Source organism: Chlorocebus sabaeus, chromosome 14, assembly GCF_047675955.1.
Source record: "Chlorocebus sabaeus isolate Y175 chromosome 14, mChlSab1.0.hap1, whole genome shotgun sequence".
Lineage (NCBI taxonomy): Eukaryota > Metazoa > Chordata > Mammalia > Primates > Cercopithecidae > Chlorocebus > Chlorocebus sabaeus.
In genome coordinates, this window is record NC_132917.1 from 100332305 (window position 1) to 100349248 (window position 16944).

At 44.7% G+C, this 16944-nt stretch overlaps 2 protein-coding genes across 4 annotated transcripts in view; one reads left to right on the forward strand and one right to left on the reverse strand.

The window, feature by feature from the left end:
- The first annotated feature begins 804 nt into the window (after window positions 1-804).
- LOC103241115 (large ribosomal subunit protein eL42-like) lies at window positions 805-1276 on the forward strand. Its single transcript, XM_008008175.3, has one exon. The coding sequence runs from the start codon at window positions 909-911 to the stop codon at window positions 1227-1229; it is 321 nt and encodes a 106-aa protein (XP_008006366.1). The 5' UTR covers window positions 805-908; the 3' UTR covers window positions 1230-1276.
- Window positions 1088-16944, reverse strand: part of AFF3 (ALF transcription elongation factor 3) — a 620869-nt gene continuing 605012 nt past the window's right edge. For 2 of the 3 annotated variants that reach the window (XM_008008177.3, XM_038004211.2), the window contains 3 exons: window positions 15248-15297; window positions 14876-15099; window positions 1088-10903 (listed from right to left, as the gene is read on the reverse strand). In XM_008008177.3, the coding sequence (XP_008006368.2) occupies window positions 10782-10903; window positions 14876-15099; window positions 15248-15297 (396 nt within the window). In that variant the 3' untranslated portion in view covers window positions 1088-10781. The remainder of the gene's footprint in view (window positions 10904-14875; window positions 15100-15247; window positions 15298-16944) is intronic. The other variant, XM_038004212.2, reaches the window with a different exon arrangement.

Here is a 16944-nt window from a genome sequence, read left to right on the forward strand (position 1 = left end):
GGGGGTTTAACATTTGCACTGCCTCATGCAGATATAGGTAACCCCCAAAGTGAAGACTTTTGGTTCCGGGTGTCCAGGTATCTTAGAAGCAGACTGGGACATGGGATTCCTAAACAGGAATAAGAGATTTGGCCTGCTTAGTGGGAGGGATCCACTTAAACTTCCTAGGAAGATTTACAAGGTCACTGTTTCAGCTGATATACTTTGCAACCTCACTGCAGATTGCAAATTATTTTTGCACATTACTACATTAGAACTATGCGCAATGTCCTCATAGTTATGTGTAGATGCGCTTTCAGGAAGAAGACAACATTTACTGTAGGTTTTTAGAATTTCTTTTTTTTTTAGATGGAGTCTCGCTCTGTCGCCCAGGCTGAAGTGCAGTGGCGCGATCTCGGCTCACTGCAACCTCCGTCTTCCAGGTTCAAGCAATTCTTCTGCCTCAGCCTGGTGTTTAGAATTTCTAATTTCAGAAAAATCACAAGCTCATTGCAGAAAATTTGGAACACAGAGATAAGCACAAAAGAAAACACCAGTCTTCCAAACAGTGAAATATTTTGATGCATGTACTTTCCAGTCTATTTATATGAATGCCTTCAAATAAATTTTTATCATATATAATGTTTTGGAGTAGGAAAAAACTAAAGTTTCCTTGCAAGAAGGATTCACAGATTTTGAGAAGAAAGGCTGGAAGAAGTGATTCTTACTAAAGCCACTGGTCTTTAATGAATTGCTTGGATTAACTTTTTTTTTCCCCCCACATACTCAGATACACAGATAGGAGCCTGCAACTTTCTCAGCAGTGGTGTTTGTAATGTTGCTGCTTAACAGAGCCATTACGGCGACTTGGATTAAAATAGTCACTGTCGTCTTTTTTTTCTTCCCATGCCGGTATCGCTCTCGCAAGCATGGTTAACGTCCCTAAAATCCGCCAGACTTTCTGTAAGAAGTGTGGCAAGCACCAACCCCACAAAGTGACACAGTACAAGAAGGGCAAGGATTCTCTGTATGCCCAGGGAAAGCGGCGTTATGACAGGAAGCAGAGTGGCTATGGTGGGCAAACGAAGCCGATTTTCCGGAAAAAGACTAAAACTACAAAGAAGATTGTGCTAAGGCTTGAGTGCGTTGAGCCGAACTGCAGATCTAAGAGAATGCTGGCTATTAAAAGATGCAAGCATTTTGAACTGGGAGGAGATAAGAAGAGAAAGGGCCAAGTGATCCAGTTCTAAGTGTCATCTTTTATTATGAAGACAATAAAATCTTGAGTTTATGTTCAGCTCAAAAAAAAAAAAAAAAGTCACTGTCAACACAGATGCTGGATTTTCTCCACAATCACATCCAAATGCACTAAGAAGAAGCCCCAAATGAGTATTAGACAACAAAATGAACTCGATCTGCTTTAATAGAGAATAACTAGAAGAGATATGAAAATGGTACGGACCTAATAAAACCGCATTTTCATCAATGCTACAATATGTACATTTTCACGACATATATTACTACACAGAATTGTCTTATTTAAAATCCTCTTCCATTCTTGAAACCATCCTAAGATCGATGCCTGTAAGAAGATGAAGATCCTATAATTTGTTTTTGTGACTGCGAAAGCTGGATCACTGGAAAATTCTCGAGGGAGATAAGCTGGCTCCCAAGTCGCTGACAGCTCTCCCAAGACTGAAACACAGAATTTGAAACGGTGTTTGATATGACACACTAGGCCTTTGATATCAGAATACTGAAGTAGAGTTGCTAGCTCCATGAATAAACCTCCAAGATGACACACACAGCATAAAAAAACGGTGGAACTTTAAATTCCTTCGCTGACTGGGGCAGACTTCATGCAACGGACTTTAAACGTTTGCAGAACTGTGCAAGCAAGAGACTATTACACTGTAACAGGAGCATCTGCCCCTTAGCACCCTGCCTGAGAAAGGGTGAAGTCCAAGTGTCCACCTACTGTATTTCCTCCTGCTAATAAATATTGTGTTGCCAGGCTGGGCGCGGTGGCTCACGCCTGTAATCCCAGCACTTTGGGAGGTGGAGGAGGGCAGATCACCTGAGGTCAGGAGTTTGAGACCAGCCTGGCCAACACGGTGAAACCCCGTCTCTACTAAAAATACAAAAATTAGCCGGATGTGGTGGTGGGCTCCTGTAATCCCAGCTACTCGGGAGGCTGAGGCAGGAGAATGGCTTGAACCTGGGCTCGGGGGGTTGCAGTGAGCCGAGATTGCGCAACTGCACCCTAGCCTGAGTAACAGAATGAGACCCTCTCTCTTAAAAAAACAAAAACAAAAACCAAAAAACAAAAGACTGTGCTGCCACTCTAGAAGTTTTTAGCCAACTACTTGGAATTTGCTTGCACTGGGCAAGGTCTCGTGCTCCTGTGAAAACGACATTAGCACTGAGTTAGGCACAAATCAGGCTGAACCTTTCATCATCTCCAGCCATGGTTCCTTTTTTTTTTTAACTGGAGAAAGGTTAGGAAAGGGATTTCCAGTGAGTATGAAAAGAAGGGACTCTTGAGTATGTCACGATTACTTTGGTTAAGCTCAAAGCACTGATTTACCGATGCAAGGCAGACAGACACACTGGCCCTGGGCCTAAATAATATAACAGCTAAATATTTCAATCCAGCCTTTAGGGCTGTGACCCTAGTGGTGTGCAACATCCAGATCACTGGTTGGATTTCTAGTCTTTGTCTGCATGTGTGGGGCTAACGGTCCAGTCATTAGTTGGGCATCACAAAGATCGATGAGATCATATGTTGATTTTCTTCTCTACTGGTACAGACACTAAGGCTTCTCCCACAAGTAAATAATTATGTTGATGCAACCACCTAACCCCCTAGAGAGAAAAAAAAAAATCACCCATTTTCTCAAGAGAGGTTTCCTCTTTCTTTCCCGAAGCTCATGCGTGCCATACCTAAGTCCCTTATGACAGATCTCCTTTCTCAGAGATGAACCTCCCTGAGCAGGTGTCCTCTACCTCCTACCCCCGCACCCCCTAACAAAAATTACCATCAGAGGCACAAGATCCACATGAAGAGAACTCACCCCGGGGACACAGGAAGCCTGACTGTGTCACAGGCCTCTGGTGACACTTGTACTGTGGTGTGCAGTACACACGCTATTTTCTCATGGAAGACGGCAGCCATTGGAAGCTTGGACCCCATGGTGCTTCTTCCCCTTCCCATCTGGATAGCCCCTGCTTTTCTTTTGGCGGGGGTGGAGGGGGGGACGGAGTTTTGCTCGTGTTGCCCAGGTTGGAGTGCAGTGGTACAATTTCAGCTCACTGCAACCTCTGCCTTCCGGGTTCAAGCAATTCTTCCGCCTCAGTCTCCCAAGTAGCTGGGATTACAGGCGCCCACCACTACACTCAGCTGTTTTTTTTTTGTATTTTTAGTAGGTTTCATCATGTCAGTCAGGCTGGTCTCAAACTCCTGACCTCAGGTGATCTGCCCGCCTTGGCATCTCAAAGTGTAGGGATTACAGGCATGAGCCACCATGCCTGGTCCCTCTGATTTCTTGAAACTAGGGTGTGATGAGAAAGAGGAGGATGGGGTGTACCACCCACAGTGGGGTACTAGGTAGCCCTGCTGCCCTGCCCGCTTCGGTCTGTTAGAACTCTGCCTGCAGCCAGGAAGGCCTCAAAGTGGTAGCCACACAGGTGAAGGAACTCCCTCTTTGGTGTCTTCCCTGGCTATTCCTGTCCCCTCCCGTCTCATGGGGGTGGGTATAGCTACCCTGCTGTCACCCTCTTGGTCTGCTAGATCCTAGTCCCTAGGGTCTGCTAGATCTAGACCCTAGGAGAAAGTTCCATCTCCCACATTGTACACGTGTGCACCTTGGTGCCTGCGGACACAATGCATTTCCTTTGCCTCTGTTCCTACAGTAATGTTTAAAACCCTGTCAAGTGTGACACTTAGGTATTTCAAAAAGCTTGCCCAGATCTGTCGATCCTCACAGTCGCTCAGTAAGGTGATTGACATGTTGAGTTACACTTCACATAGAGACAACTGAGGCATGGAGAGGAGCTTTATTCAAAGACCAGGTGCAGCAAGGCAAAGGAAGAGGGTGCTTGGGCACTCCAGCTACCGTTCCAACTGCATGGCCTGAACATGAACGCATTATTGTGCTGGAGCTCTACTTTCATAAAGCCTCCACTGTTGCTAACAACTGTTCTATTAATAGTAAGGAGTCAAGAAATGAAATCCGACTTATAGAACTTACAAGGAAAAAACTCTGAAGGAACAAAAGATCAAGCCAGTCCACAGAGGAGGACGTGTGTGTGTGTGTGTGTGTGTGTGTGTGAAGCCCTGGGAACTTCAGGGAATTCATAATCAGTTTGGAAATTACTCAAAAGAAAGTGTCAATGCTGCTACATCACCACTTAAACAGGCCTCAGAGATGGCTGGTGATGCTATGGAAGTGTCTATCAGTAAAGATCTGTGTGACGCATGCTTAGAATTACGGACATCTCAGCTACATGGCCATCCTTTGGGCTTTGTAATCACTCACGCTACAGATGAAGGTAAGATGGGAGACTCCAAGAATGTTCTTCGAAAAGTCAGATATCCTTGGCTCTTGTGGATGGAATGCTGCTTAGTGAAGTAACGCACATTCCTTGCTGCTGAGTATGTTCTTTTTGCTCCTGTGGGCATCTAGAAATAAAGGGATCCTGAATACTGGGGAAAATCCAGTTTTGTTTTATAGAAAATTGAAAAAGCAATGATAAGGAAACTAGAACATCGATATTATTTTAATAACCCAACAGCACTCTGAAAATCCTAAACATGGGTGCTATATCATGTCTAGATCCAAGTATTTCTGGATGAGCTTTCCTATTTTAAAAATGGGTAAAAACAAAACAAAACCAAACAAAACCCAAGTCCTTGATTCAGCTTTTCAGGCTATATCAATACCCCCGGGGCTTCAACAGAAATGCTGACCCTTGTGTTGACTTGCAATTAGTGCCCTGAATTCAACCCTCAGATCAATGACTATAAAATTGGCTGTAAGAGGTGGATTTTCAAAGTAACACACAGAGATTTAATCCCTTGATTCCCATTACTGTAAGTAAGAGCTGTGAACCTAAATCCCCCTGCAACCGACCCAAAATTTACCCCTTGCTGCCTCGGAGTGCCAATTAAAATAATACAAACCAAAACCGTGGTCAGATGTAATTAGTTTGAGAACCGAGTTTATAATTTTCCTCATGCCAGGCAAACAAGTTAACCCCTTTGGTGACAGATACAGAATAATCTGGACAAAAGGAACACAAATCTCAAGTCTGAACATTTCTTGTGCTATCTGCTGGAAGTTGTGATATTGAAAAACTGTGCTCTTCTGCGAACGGGAAAACAAGGACATAAACTCCGGTTCCAAATGGTTGGAAGTGCAGTTTATGTGGTAAGGTGGTTTTTCCCCTTTCATTAAAAAAATTTCAAGATGCCACTTGATCCGGGTTTCTCCGAAAACGTATTACTTCTTAAAAATATAATTCTTATAGGGACAGACTTCAGCTGTGTAGCAGGCAAAGCCGCAGAAGAGAACGTTCTTGAAAGACGGCTGGGTGTTTCTTAGCACAAACCACCTCTGAAAGAGTATCAAGCTCAGCGGTTGGTGAAGCAAAGTCAAGTCCCTGTCCCACCCATCTTTGGGATGAGGAGTTCCCCATGGTGACCCTGAGTCAGGCTTCCTCTGCACCCCTCTGCTTGGTTAACGAGGACTCAACTGAACTGCCCATCTGCAAACAAACCCCTTCTGCATTTTTCTCTCTAGACATGAGTGAATTGTGTCAGATGGTATAGTGGGAAAAAGACAAAGGATATTTGAATCTAAGGATATGGGCTGGATCGGGTGAAGGGATGGTTTTGCTTTTGTTGCTGTTTCTGCTTCTTTAGTTTGGGGAGGAGGGTAAGGAAAAGGGACGGAGATAAGGCTAAAAATGAGGTTAACAAACATACCCTCCCACATAGGGAATACTTCATGTCAAGCCACTGGTCTAACACCTCCGTCTTCTTTAGTTCAAAATTCTCTTATTTTACTCAACCAAATACTGCAAACATGATTCCACCATGTTCGTTTCAGTTGTGCGCAGTTGCCTGACTGCACACAAGTTCATGGAAGTAACTTGTGACACTAAAGAATGACAAGCAAAGAGGCATCCCAGGGCTACTGGTTGAAGAGGAACCCTGTGGCCATTGAGATGACCTTCTCAAGCTTCCTGTTGAGCCTTCACTGGGACACTGGAGAGTGTGCATGTGCATACGTGCATGCATGTGCATGCGTATGTGTGTATGTGTATGTATCAGGAAATAGCAAAGACAAATAGTAAACTATAGTTATAATGAAGAAAAACATACTTTTTTTTTTCCATGAAAAATGTCAGACTTCATACTGATAATCTGTGGGAGCTACATTTAAGCCATTTATGAAACAAAAAGATTGCTTCTAAAGAGATTATAAACTGGGAGCCAGAACAACTGACTTGAACATATTTTGATTCTCAAGTTTCCTTGTAAAAATATTCATAGAAATTGGTGGACGTCTTTTACGTACAACTCAACTTCTCTCATTTACAACATAAATCATTTAATGTAACATTTGCAACCTTAGAAAGGCAGACATATTTAATCCAAGTCCGTTTATAAATTCCAATTTCACATGGATTAAAAACTGCAGATAAATTAAGTCACAATAATATCCTGTACATGCATTAAGGCTGGTGACTGCTAAAGTCTCTTGGGAATCTACAAATAAGAAATCACACGCAGATTACTGGGTCTGAAGAGTGTCTACATTGTTAAAAAAATCTTGCTTTTTTTTTTGGTGATGCAGATTTCAACAGTAACTCTGGAAAACTGTGAAAAATGTTATTTAAAAATATATATGTATATGCTACTGCACAGTTTCAAAGATGTGATTCATAAATAATGTTGGCTGCACTGATTAATTTTGTAACAATTACTGCACTTCCAAGTTGATGCGAACACGCAGTGACTTTGACTCAATATTAGGCACTAGTAATATCCTTCAGGCGTACTACAGTTTTATGTTAGCTGTATTGTACATATATATTTTTAAATGTATGCATTTATACAAACTGTGTCTATTATGTATGGGTGTCAGAAATGTACACATCACTGTTATATAATACACATATCATTGTTGTACATATTAGGAGAAGTTTTAGTGCAGAACGTCTCATTGCATTGCATTCCATGTGTTCAATCTAGTACATAAATTTGTCAACTCTTCAGAGTATTTTTCCAGTACATTCCTCATTAGATCGTGGGTTTCAAGTTTCCATTTGCAATTTGAATGTTTCCAGAAATCTCTGTCTTAACCAAACCTCTCTCTCCAGGCACGATTCTGCACGTGAGTCTGATCTGTGCAGAGCAGTATCATCAAAAATGCCAAATTTTGATCAGGAATATACCTGGGCTACTCTCTTTCAAAGGCAATTGAACATTGTGATAAAGGATAGCATCCATTCAGGTCATGGAAGGATATGGTCAGTTGAACTTGGGTTGAACTTCGGAGGCAAATGTACGTCTTCAAAGAAAAAGATGTGGTAATAAAAATTATTTGCTTAAATGTGAGAGTCTCTGGAAGGATATACATCAAACTGCGAGCAATGGTTGTCTCAGGCAGAAGGGACAACCGGGGACTTACACTTTCTACTTTCTACATTTCTGCACTGTTGGAATTCTTACAATGAGTAGGTATTACTTTTCTAATCAGAAAACACAAGAAAGATATTTCAACTTGAAACAAAACTAAACAGGCCAGGCATGGTGGCTCATGCCTGTAATCCCAGCACTTTGGGAGGCCGAGGCCAGAGGATCGCTTGAGCCCAGGAGTTTGAGACCAGCCTGGGCAACATAGTGAGACCCCATCTCTACAAAAAAATAAAGAAAAAATTAGCTGGGTGTGGTGGCATGTGCCTATCTTCCCAGCTGCTTGGGAGGCTGAGGCAGGAGGATCGCTTGAGCCCAGGAGTTTGAGGCTGCGGGGAGCCACGATCGCGCCACCGCACTCCAGCTTGGGCCACAGAACCAGACCCAGTCTCAAAACCAAACCAAACCAATAACAACAGCAGCAACAACAAAACTAAGTAAAAGGAACAAGTTATGAATGACTTTCACAAGCAACAATCGGAGGATGGTTTCTAACCAAAATCACCTATGCCAAACGCCACAGAAACTGCTGTGCTCCACAGACGAAACGAGAGACGGTCATAGGAACTGCATGCTCTGACCACTGCCCACAAGGGCAAGTTTCAAGTTTTCCTGGGAAACGTGGGCCATCAGAGTGCTGATAAAACACTGCTGGCCCACCTGTCAAACGGGGCTTCACAGGGAAGCTCATCACACAGATGCCACAACAAAGCCTGCAACTTTCAAGGTAGGCAAGACCAGAGAAGCTCTCCAGGGATGCACGACAGACCTCCAGGGCCATCCCTTTATGTGTTTGAATATTTCATCAGGATTCTTCAAGAATAAGTAGAACAGTCTCAGTCCTCCAAAAAAATGACTCAAAATTTCTTAAGTTAGGTTCAAACTTCCGACTTAGGATGAGATTGTGAACTCTGCCAAAAATTAGTTGAAAGGGCTGGGTGTGGTGGCTCACGCCTGTAATCACAGCACTTTGGGAGGTGGAGGCGGGTGGATCACCTGAGGTCAGGAGTTTGAGACCAGCCTGGCCAACACTGCAAAACCCAGTCTCTACTAAAAATACAAAAATTAGCTGGGCATGGTGGTGCATGCCTGTAATCCCAGCTATTTGGGAGGCTGAGGCAGGAGAATCGCTTGAACCCAGGAGGCAGAGGTTGCAGTGAGCCGAGATCGTGCCACTACACTCCAGCCTGGGTGACAGAGCGAAACTTGTCTCAAAAAAAAAAAAATGAAAGGGTTGTAAGAAGCACCCCAGTTGGAGACATGTAAACTGGAAATTCTCTTAATATTTCCAAATGCTTGAAGGCCAAAGCCAAATGCAAATCCCACAAGCCCTCTACTTGCTGTTTTCAATTTATTTCAAATCATCTAAGTTGTTCAATCATTTATACAATTTTGAATCAGTGCTCAGAGCTAGGGAATCATAATGATCTTATTTCCCACCTACAGATCAGGCCGACAAAAATGTTAACAGTACAACCCAACCTGAAAGAATATCAGTGAATGTATAGAGACCAGCAGCTAGTCGAAGTATTTTGTGCCGTCATCACCTTGAAAAAATGGATTGCTCCATACGTTGCACCGCCTGCCTCTCTCAGACCGTCCTGGGGCAACTTTATCAAGCAAGAGGCCTCAAGGACGTTATTTTTGTTTTTAAAGTGTGGCAAGATAGACCCTCTTTTTCAGGAGTTACTTTCTCTTCACCAAGATTTCATATCCAAATACATGTAACAAGATGACTAAATCTAGGGCATAAGACACTATAAAAGAAAAAACATCAGACAAAAACTGTAAACAAGATGTCAAAGAAACTAAAATATAAGCTTAATTAAAAAAAAGAAAACAAGAGAAAAACTCAGAGCAAGGTGTAAACATACCAGACACACACGACACAGGAAGAGGCTCTGGTTGCTGCTGCCCCAGAAAAGAACTGTGGTCCGCACTGCAAGCAGCCTGCTAATCAAAGCCGGAAAACTCGCCCCCAAATCAAAACACATCACAGGGCTGCAGTGGCAGACTCTGCACGAGGAGTGAGAGAATCAGACAGCATCATCATGGCAAAGAGCTCTTAGTCCGGTAAGCAAAGGATTCAGGCTCCTACTGAAGGGACATTCTAGGTAATGGCCTCATTTAGCCAAGAAAATCTGTAAGAAAGCTACTGGTGGAAAGAAAAGACTTGCAACAGATTGGCTGACAAATGCCATGTGGCTCTACAGCCACCGAGTCACAGTGGCAGGAAGAAGAAATGCATGTGGCTGGTGGGTTTGTTATCACAGGTGCAGAAACCTTCAACTCCTAACTGAGCTCCAACACACAGGCACTGCTGCTTTAGTGTCTGTGAACTTTCAAAGATGCGGAGTTTTTGCTAAATCTCAGTGCCATCTGCATACCACTTGGAGGTGGGGCTGGGAAGGGCTGTGAGTGTCCATCCGTTTGCCTGGAATGCATTGAGCTGACAATAAAGTCAGATGGGGGAAGGGAATTAGAGGAAGAGCACGGTATTTGGTAACATGCAATCTAGGAAACTTCTGGCACAAAAATATCTGGCTTATTTTCATTATTCAATTACCCATTAATACATATCGATCAAAAAATAATTGGGGAATAGTATATTAATACCGAAAGTAATCAACAGTATAAGAGCAGGTCTATCTTCACCAGCAGTCAAGCTTTTGGTGCGCTGTATTGCACCTGGTTAACTAACCCATGAGATTTTGGTTGAATTTTCTAAGAAGTCATGGTTTAGCACTGGAATAGAAAGTGTGCGTCTGTGATTGTGTGTGAGTATGGTGTGTGTGTGTGTGTGTGTGCGTATTTCTTCTAATTAGAAACCTCTGATCACTTTGTCTAGCCTGGGATTATGGAAACTAGACAAAGAAGGTGTGTTCTGAAGAGCTGTGTTTCTTACACACATACACAGGCGGCTTCTTATATACCCACACATACAAACACACATGCCCTGCAAAAGACCATTGTTCAATGCTGAGGAAATGTTCACCGCAGTCTGATAAATGCTGTGGCTGGGAATTTCAGTAGCACAGTGTCCAAAAGTGTTGAGCCATCTGTGGAGACCAGAGCCCGATCTGGCTCCAGGGTGAGGTCCCTATGACAGGTGGGCGCTGTTCCGCAGCCAGTGCAGGCCCTGTTGGGAGTACTGGACCAGGTGTTCCATGCTGCTGTGCAGGGTGACCGGCCCCATGAGCAGATCCAGGTCGTTGAAGAATTCTAGGGGACGGAGAGAGTCGTTAAGAATGCCACAGATGTGAGGTGTGCTACCCTGAGCAAACGATGTAAGAAAAAATTGCATTCATGGTCTCTATATAAATCAAGGGTTCTCTGCTCCATCACGGAACTTTAGCATTCCTTTGAACAAAATAAAATCCAAGGGTGGGGAACTCATCCTATATCTGAATAAATAAATACATGATATCTGCCATTTCTAAGTCAAATGAATAGTCTTTGCTTAGTCAAATCGCAAAGAAAATGCACATCCTCTGGCTGCATTCTCCTAGTCCAGTAATGCTTCCCACGCCTGAATGTGAGTGTGGCTCTGTCGTCCCTCACCCTGTACTCAATTCGGGCCTGTGCTGAGCCCCTGGAGTGAGTCCAAGGGGTGAGGCTCTAGCTTTCTAGGGGTAACTCAGAGATGCGCCATGAGACATCTGGACTGAAGTCACCTTCTAGCTTTCGAACATTCCCTAGGTTTGCCCTTTCACCAAACATTTATGATGTGGCCAGGCACAGTGGCTCACACCTGTAATTCCGGCACTTTAGGAAGCCGAGGCCGGTAGACTGCTTGAGGTCAGATCACGACCAGCTGGGCCAACATGGCAAAACCCAGTCTCTACTAAAGATACAAACAAACATTAGCTGGGTGTGGTGGTGCACACCTGTAATCCCAGCTACTCCGGAGGCTGAGGTGGGAGAATCGCTTGAACCCGGGAGGTGGAGGTTGCAGTGAGCTGAGATTGTGCCACTGAACTCTAGCCTGGGCCACAGAGCAAGACTCTGCCTCAAAAACAAATATTTATGATGTTCCAAGGCACTCTGCTAGGTGCAGCGGGGTAGGGGAGGATAGCAGGATGAATCGTGTGGGCTCTGCTGTCTCTAAGATCATAGTCTGGTAGAGGCAAACACATTCTTATGGCTACTCTACTGTCATGCTGGTCACTGAATACACTTCTCGGGAGTAAGTATCTGGGAGAAGGGTCTCAAAGGTCCTCACATACATGTTGAGTGAAGACCTGCTGGGGCAGGGATGGGGAGGTGGCTGGGAGGTTGGCCGGGGCAGGGATCCAGGGGTAGAACAGAGGAGCAGCAGCAGGTAGGGGCAGGGGAACAATGCCAAGTCTGCACTGAACACTTGGCACTGAGCCCCCTGGTAGGAGACATCTAGCAGGCAGCTGGCAGCGCCATCTGGAGCTTGGCCTGCTCATAGTCTCCCAAACGGGACACGTGTATTTCTACACATTTGTCCTTTCTGTTTTGTCCACTGGTGACACCCACCCCACCCATTTCAGTCACTCAACTGCTAAGTGCTTTTCTTTTTTTCTTTCCTTGAGATGGAGTCTCGCTCTGTCGCCCAGGCTGGGGTGCAATGGTGCGATCTTGGCTCACTGCAACCACCGCCTTCCAGGTTCAAGCAATCCTCCTGCCTCAGCCTCCTGAGTAGCTGGGATTACAGGTGAGCACCACCACACCCGGCTAAAGTTTGTATTTTTAGTAGAGACAGGGTTTCACCATGTTGGCCAGGCTGGTCTCAAACTCCTGACCTCAGGTGATCCACTCACCTCAGCCTCCCAAAATCGAAGTGCTTTTCAAAGCCCTGTTCCATGATTCCATGCCAGATGCTCTAACAAGCTCCTCTCTGTGGCTTCTGACCCCCATGGCATTCTCACTGGACTCTCTCTGGGCTACATGTTATGTACTATATGGTTTTATTTACAATCTCATGCACTCTGCCACACATTCCTTATCTCATCCCGAACATCTTGCTCTTGACTTTGGAGCGATCATGCCTCCATGCTATCACGGGAACATGATTTGCATATCATGAGCTGAAAGTGAACTCAGATTTGCACTCTTACCTGCTGCTGCAGGGACAATAATAAATTAGTATAATCTTTCAGGAGAAGAGTTAACAGCATATGTCAATATAGAGAACAATATATATCTTAAAGAGAATGTATACCTGTCGACCCCCAAATTTTATTCCACAACTCCCTCCTAAGAAAATGATCAGAAATATGGCCAGGCGTGGTGGCTCATGCCTGTAATCCCAGTAATTTGGGAGGCCGAGGCAGGCGGATCACAAGGGCAAGAGATCGAGATCATCCTGGTCAACATGGTGAAACTCCGCCTCTACTAAAAATACAAAAAAAAATAGCTGGACGCGGTGGCACACGCCTATAGTCCCAGCTACTTGGGAGGCTGAGGCAGGAGACTCGCTTGAACCCGGGAGGCAGAGATTGCCATGAGCCGAGATCACGCCACTGCACTCCAGCCTGGCAACAGAGCAAGATTCTGTCTCAAATCAAAAAAAAAAAAAAAAAAAAAAAAAAAAGAAAAAGAAAATAACCAGAAATATGAACAATTACTTAGGTAGGGATATTTATCCCAACATTATTCGTCACAGTGGAAAAAAACTGGAAGGAACGTAAATGTCTAACAACAGGGGAATGGTTTGAGAAATCAGGATACTTTGTGACTATATAATTATCATAATATATCATATCAGGATAATATCAGGATATTATCATAGAACCACCATAGAGGGTGTTTTTGAACTAGTTAGTGACATGAGAAAATGCCTGATATAATGTCAAATGAAGAAAGGATATACAACTGTATGAGTATCCCAGCTACTCAGGAGGCTGAGGCAGAAGAATTGCTTGAACCCAGGAGGTCGAGGTTGCAGTGAGCCGAGATCACGCCACTGCACTCCAGCCTGAGCAACACAGTGAGATTCCATCTCAAAAAAAAAAAAAAAAAAAAAAAAAAGGTTATTGAAGATTTAAAAGTTTTTTTCTCTGAAGTTTTCTGTGCTTTACAAAAGTAGCCAGGGTAAGTATGCATTACTTTTTTTTTTTTTTTTTTTGAGATGGGAGTCTTGCTCAGTCGCCCAGGCTGGAGTGCAGTGGCGCTATCTCAGCTCACTGCAAGCTCTGCCTCCCGGGTTCACGCCATTCTCCTGCCTCAGCCTCTCGAGTAGCGGGGACTACAGGCACCCACCACCACGCCTGGCTAATTTTTTGTATTTTTTTAGTAGAGACGGGGTTTCACCATGTTAGCCAGGATGGTCTCGATCTCCTGACCTCGTGATCCACCTACCTTGGCTTCCCAAAGAGCTGGGATTACAGGCATGAGCTACCGTGCCTGGCCTTTTTTTTTTTTTTTTTTTTGAGACAGAGTCTCCCTCTGTTTCTCAGGCTGCAGTGCAATGGCAGGATCTTGGCTCACTGCAACCTCTGCCTCCAGCAAGTCTTTCTCCTGCTTCCCGGTTTCAAATGATTCTCCTGCCTCAGCCTCCCGAGTAGCTGGGATTATAGGCGTGCACCACCATGCCTGGCTAATTTTGTGTATCTTTAGTAGAGACGGGGTTTTGCCATGTTGGCCAGGCTGCTCTTGGACTCCTGACCTCAGGTGATCTGCCCGCCTCGGCCTCCCAAAGTGTTGGGATTACAGGTGTGAGCCACCGTGCCCTGCTTTATATTACTTTTATAATTAGTAAAAACAAATGTTATTCAAAAAGAAATACAGCTTACACATAAAACACTCTTTTCAACTGTAAGCAGCCGGCACTCAGAGTTAGTAACATTCTCATTCATTCATTCATTCATTCATTCATTCATTCATTTATTCAGTGATTCAGAGCTCCACCTGTGTTCTAGGCACTGGGCTAGGTCTTAGGAACACAAACTTGAATACAACATAGTTCTTCCCTTCGAGAAGCCCGCTGGCTAAAGGGAAAAGTGTAGGTGTGTGTATTTATACCTGCACCTGGGTCTGTCTCACACCATCTTCCACTAAGGATAGAGGGAGACCAAGGCATCGGAGCCCCTGCGGTCAGGGAGAGGGCAGGAAGGGTCTCCCACCACTGGCGACAACTCCTCCTACTTCTCCTTCGAGAGGCCATTGATACTCGCCCACCGCTGCCCTGATCAGGTGGGCTCCTGGTTCCCTGTGGGGCGCGCTCACCTCGGTTTTCCTTGGCCAGGTTGTCGGCCATCTCCCAGTAGTCGTAGCTGTGCAGGATGCTGTTGGTGATGCTGACGTGGTTGGCCGCCATCTGGTGGATGCGCTGTGGGATGCTGACGATGGTCGACGGGGACAGGGCGCTGGCGTTGGAGAGGCTGCCCTGAGACCCCACTGAGCTGGCGGGAGAGGGGTTGGGAGACATGGGGGATGGGGTTCCAGTGCTCCTGGAAGGGGAGAGGTAGAAAAACCAGAGTGGCGAGGTCGGGAGCAAGCGAGGCAGGGCAGCCCCTTGGGGAACGGAAAGCAAAGCGCAGTGGCCCAGCACCATGCATTGTCTGGCTTACAGCATTGACTTTGGAAAAGTGAACTTACTTTCCACTGGCCCCCCACGGGGATGGGGCTTGGGCGGCTTTAGATGAGTTCTGCAAGAAAATAACAACAGTGACAGTGAGTGCCATCTGAGTGAGGTGAAACAGGTGACATGAATGTGTCTTCAGGTGACCGCAGAGAGAAGCAAAGGCAGACACTGCAGGAGAAAGGCCCCTTCAGAGAAACTGGACCTGGGAAGTCTCCATCACAGTTCTCTGTTCCCTTTCTGGAAGAGAGTCAGGGAAGCTGCTGGACTTCCGAAGCTTAACAATATTTCCCTTAAAGGAACTTGCTCTGGAATACTCCTAAGAGAATATACTTAAATGTATTTCCCTAGCAGACAGGATACTCCGAAGTTCTAGTTCATCTGAATATTCCGATTTAGAAGTTATTTTGCATGAACAAGGTGCCTGCATCAGCCCCCAGTGAGGTAAGTGAAGGGCTTTACCCACAGCCTGGGTTTTTATGTACAAATTTTAGGTACCACATTAAGTCATAATCCCAAGGGTCTGTTAAATCTTGAAGCAGCCTTATTTTTTCATTGTAAATTAATTTTTCTTAAAAGGAAAAAAGAGCAGGAACTCCCTCATATCCCCCCTTATATACTTTATATTTAAAAGTAGGACATATTTGCAGAAACAGTCGACACACATTTACTTAGTGCCTGAAAATATATGACATCAGATTACATTGTTTTAACTTAGAAAGTTTAAAAGTATTTCTTCTTGAAGGAAGTTGCTATTGCATATTCCTAAAAGAATTGATTAAAATATATTTCCATAACTGACAGGATGTTCAGACATTCTGGTTTATCTGAATATTCCGGTTTAGGAAGTTCTGTTGCACAAGCCAGCGGCTTGCATCGATATTTAAAAGTTTGGCCTCTACTTAGGGAAGCTGCTCAATGCACAGTTAGATTTCCTGTCAGAACCCAATCGTGCCTTCGTAGGACTCTTAAAGAAGAAAGTGGTCTTTGTGATGCTGATGGGAGTTTTTCCTTTCCAGAGACAAGAAAACAGCCTCAGCCTGCTTCTCCAGAGACAACACGTTTCTTTTGGTAAGAAAGGACTTTATGGAGTGGCGACTGATTTTTCTGGTTTTAGCGTGGGTGTTATTAAAACGGCAAGAAATGGTCTGTCAGAACTCTGAGGTGCTACGATGGCAAGATGTACATGTAAGGACAGCATTGCAAACCATGCCACTTCTACCTGTCTCAGGAAATACAATTATTTTCATGAGGAGAATTAGGAAACCTTCCAGAAGAGGGGAGCTTATCCTCCCTTTCCTGACGGAATGTTACTGACCCCTTCTCAAGCTGGTGCTACTGGACTGATCGCTTTGTTTCCATTTCATCCTGTGGTTCTGAGAACGTGATCTATAGAATGGATGTTCTGGATATAAGAACACTAAGGGCAGAAGGGGAGACAGGCTTGGGGGTGGCAGAAACAGTCCAATAAAGGCTACTGAATGGAGGAAGAAGGTGGTGGCTCACGCTTGTAATCCCAGCACTTTGTGAGGCTGAGTTGGGTGGATCACCTGAGGTCAGGAGTTTGAGACCAGCCTGGACGACATGGTGAAACTCTATCTCTACTAAAAATACAAAAAATTAGCTGGGTGTGGTGGCACATGCCTGTAATCCCAACTACTTGGGGGGGCTGAGACAGAATCGCTTGAACCTGGGAGGTGGAGGTTAGGGTGAG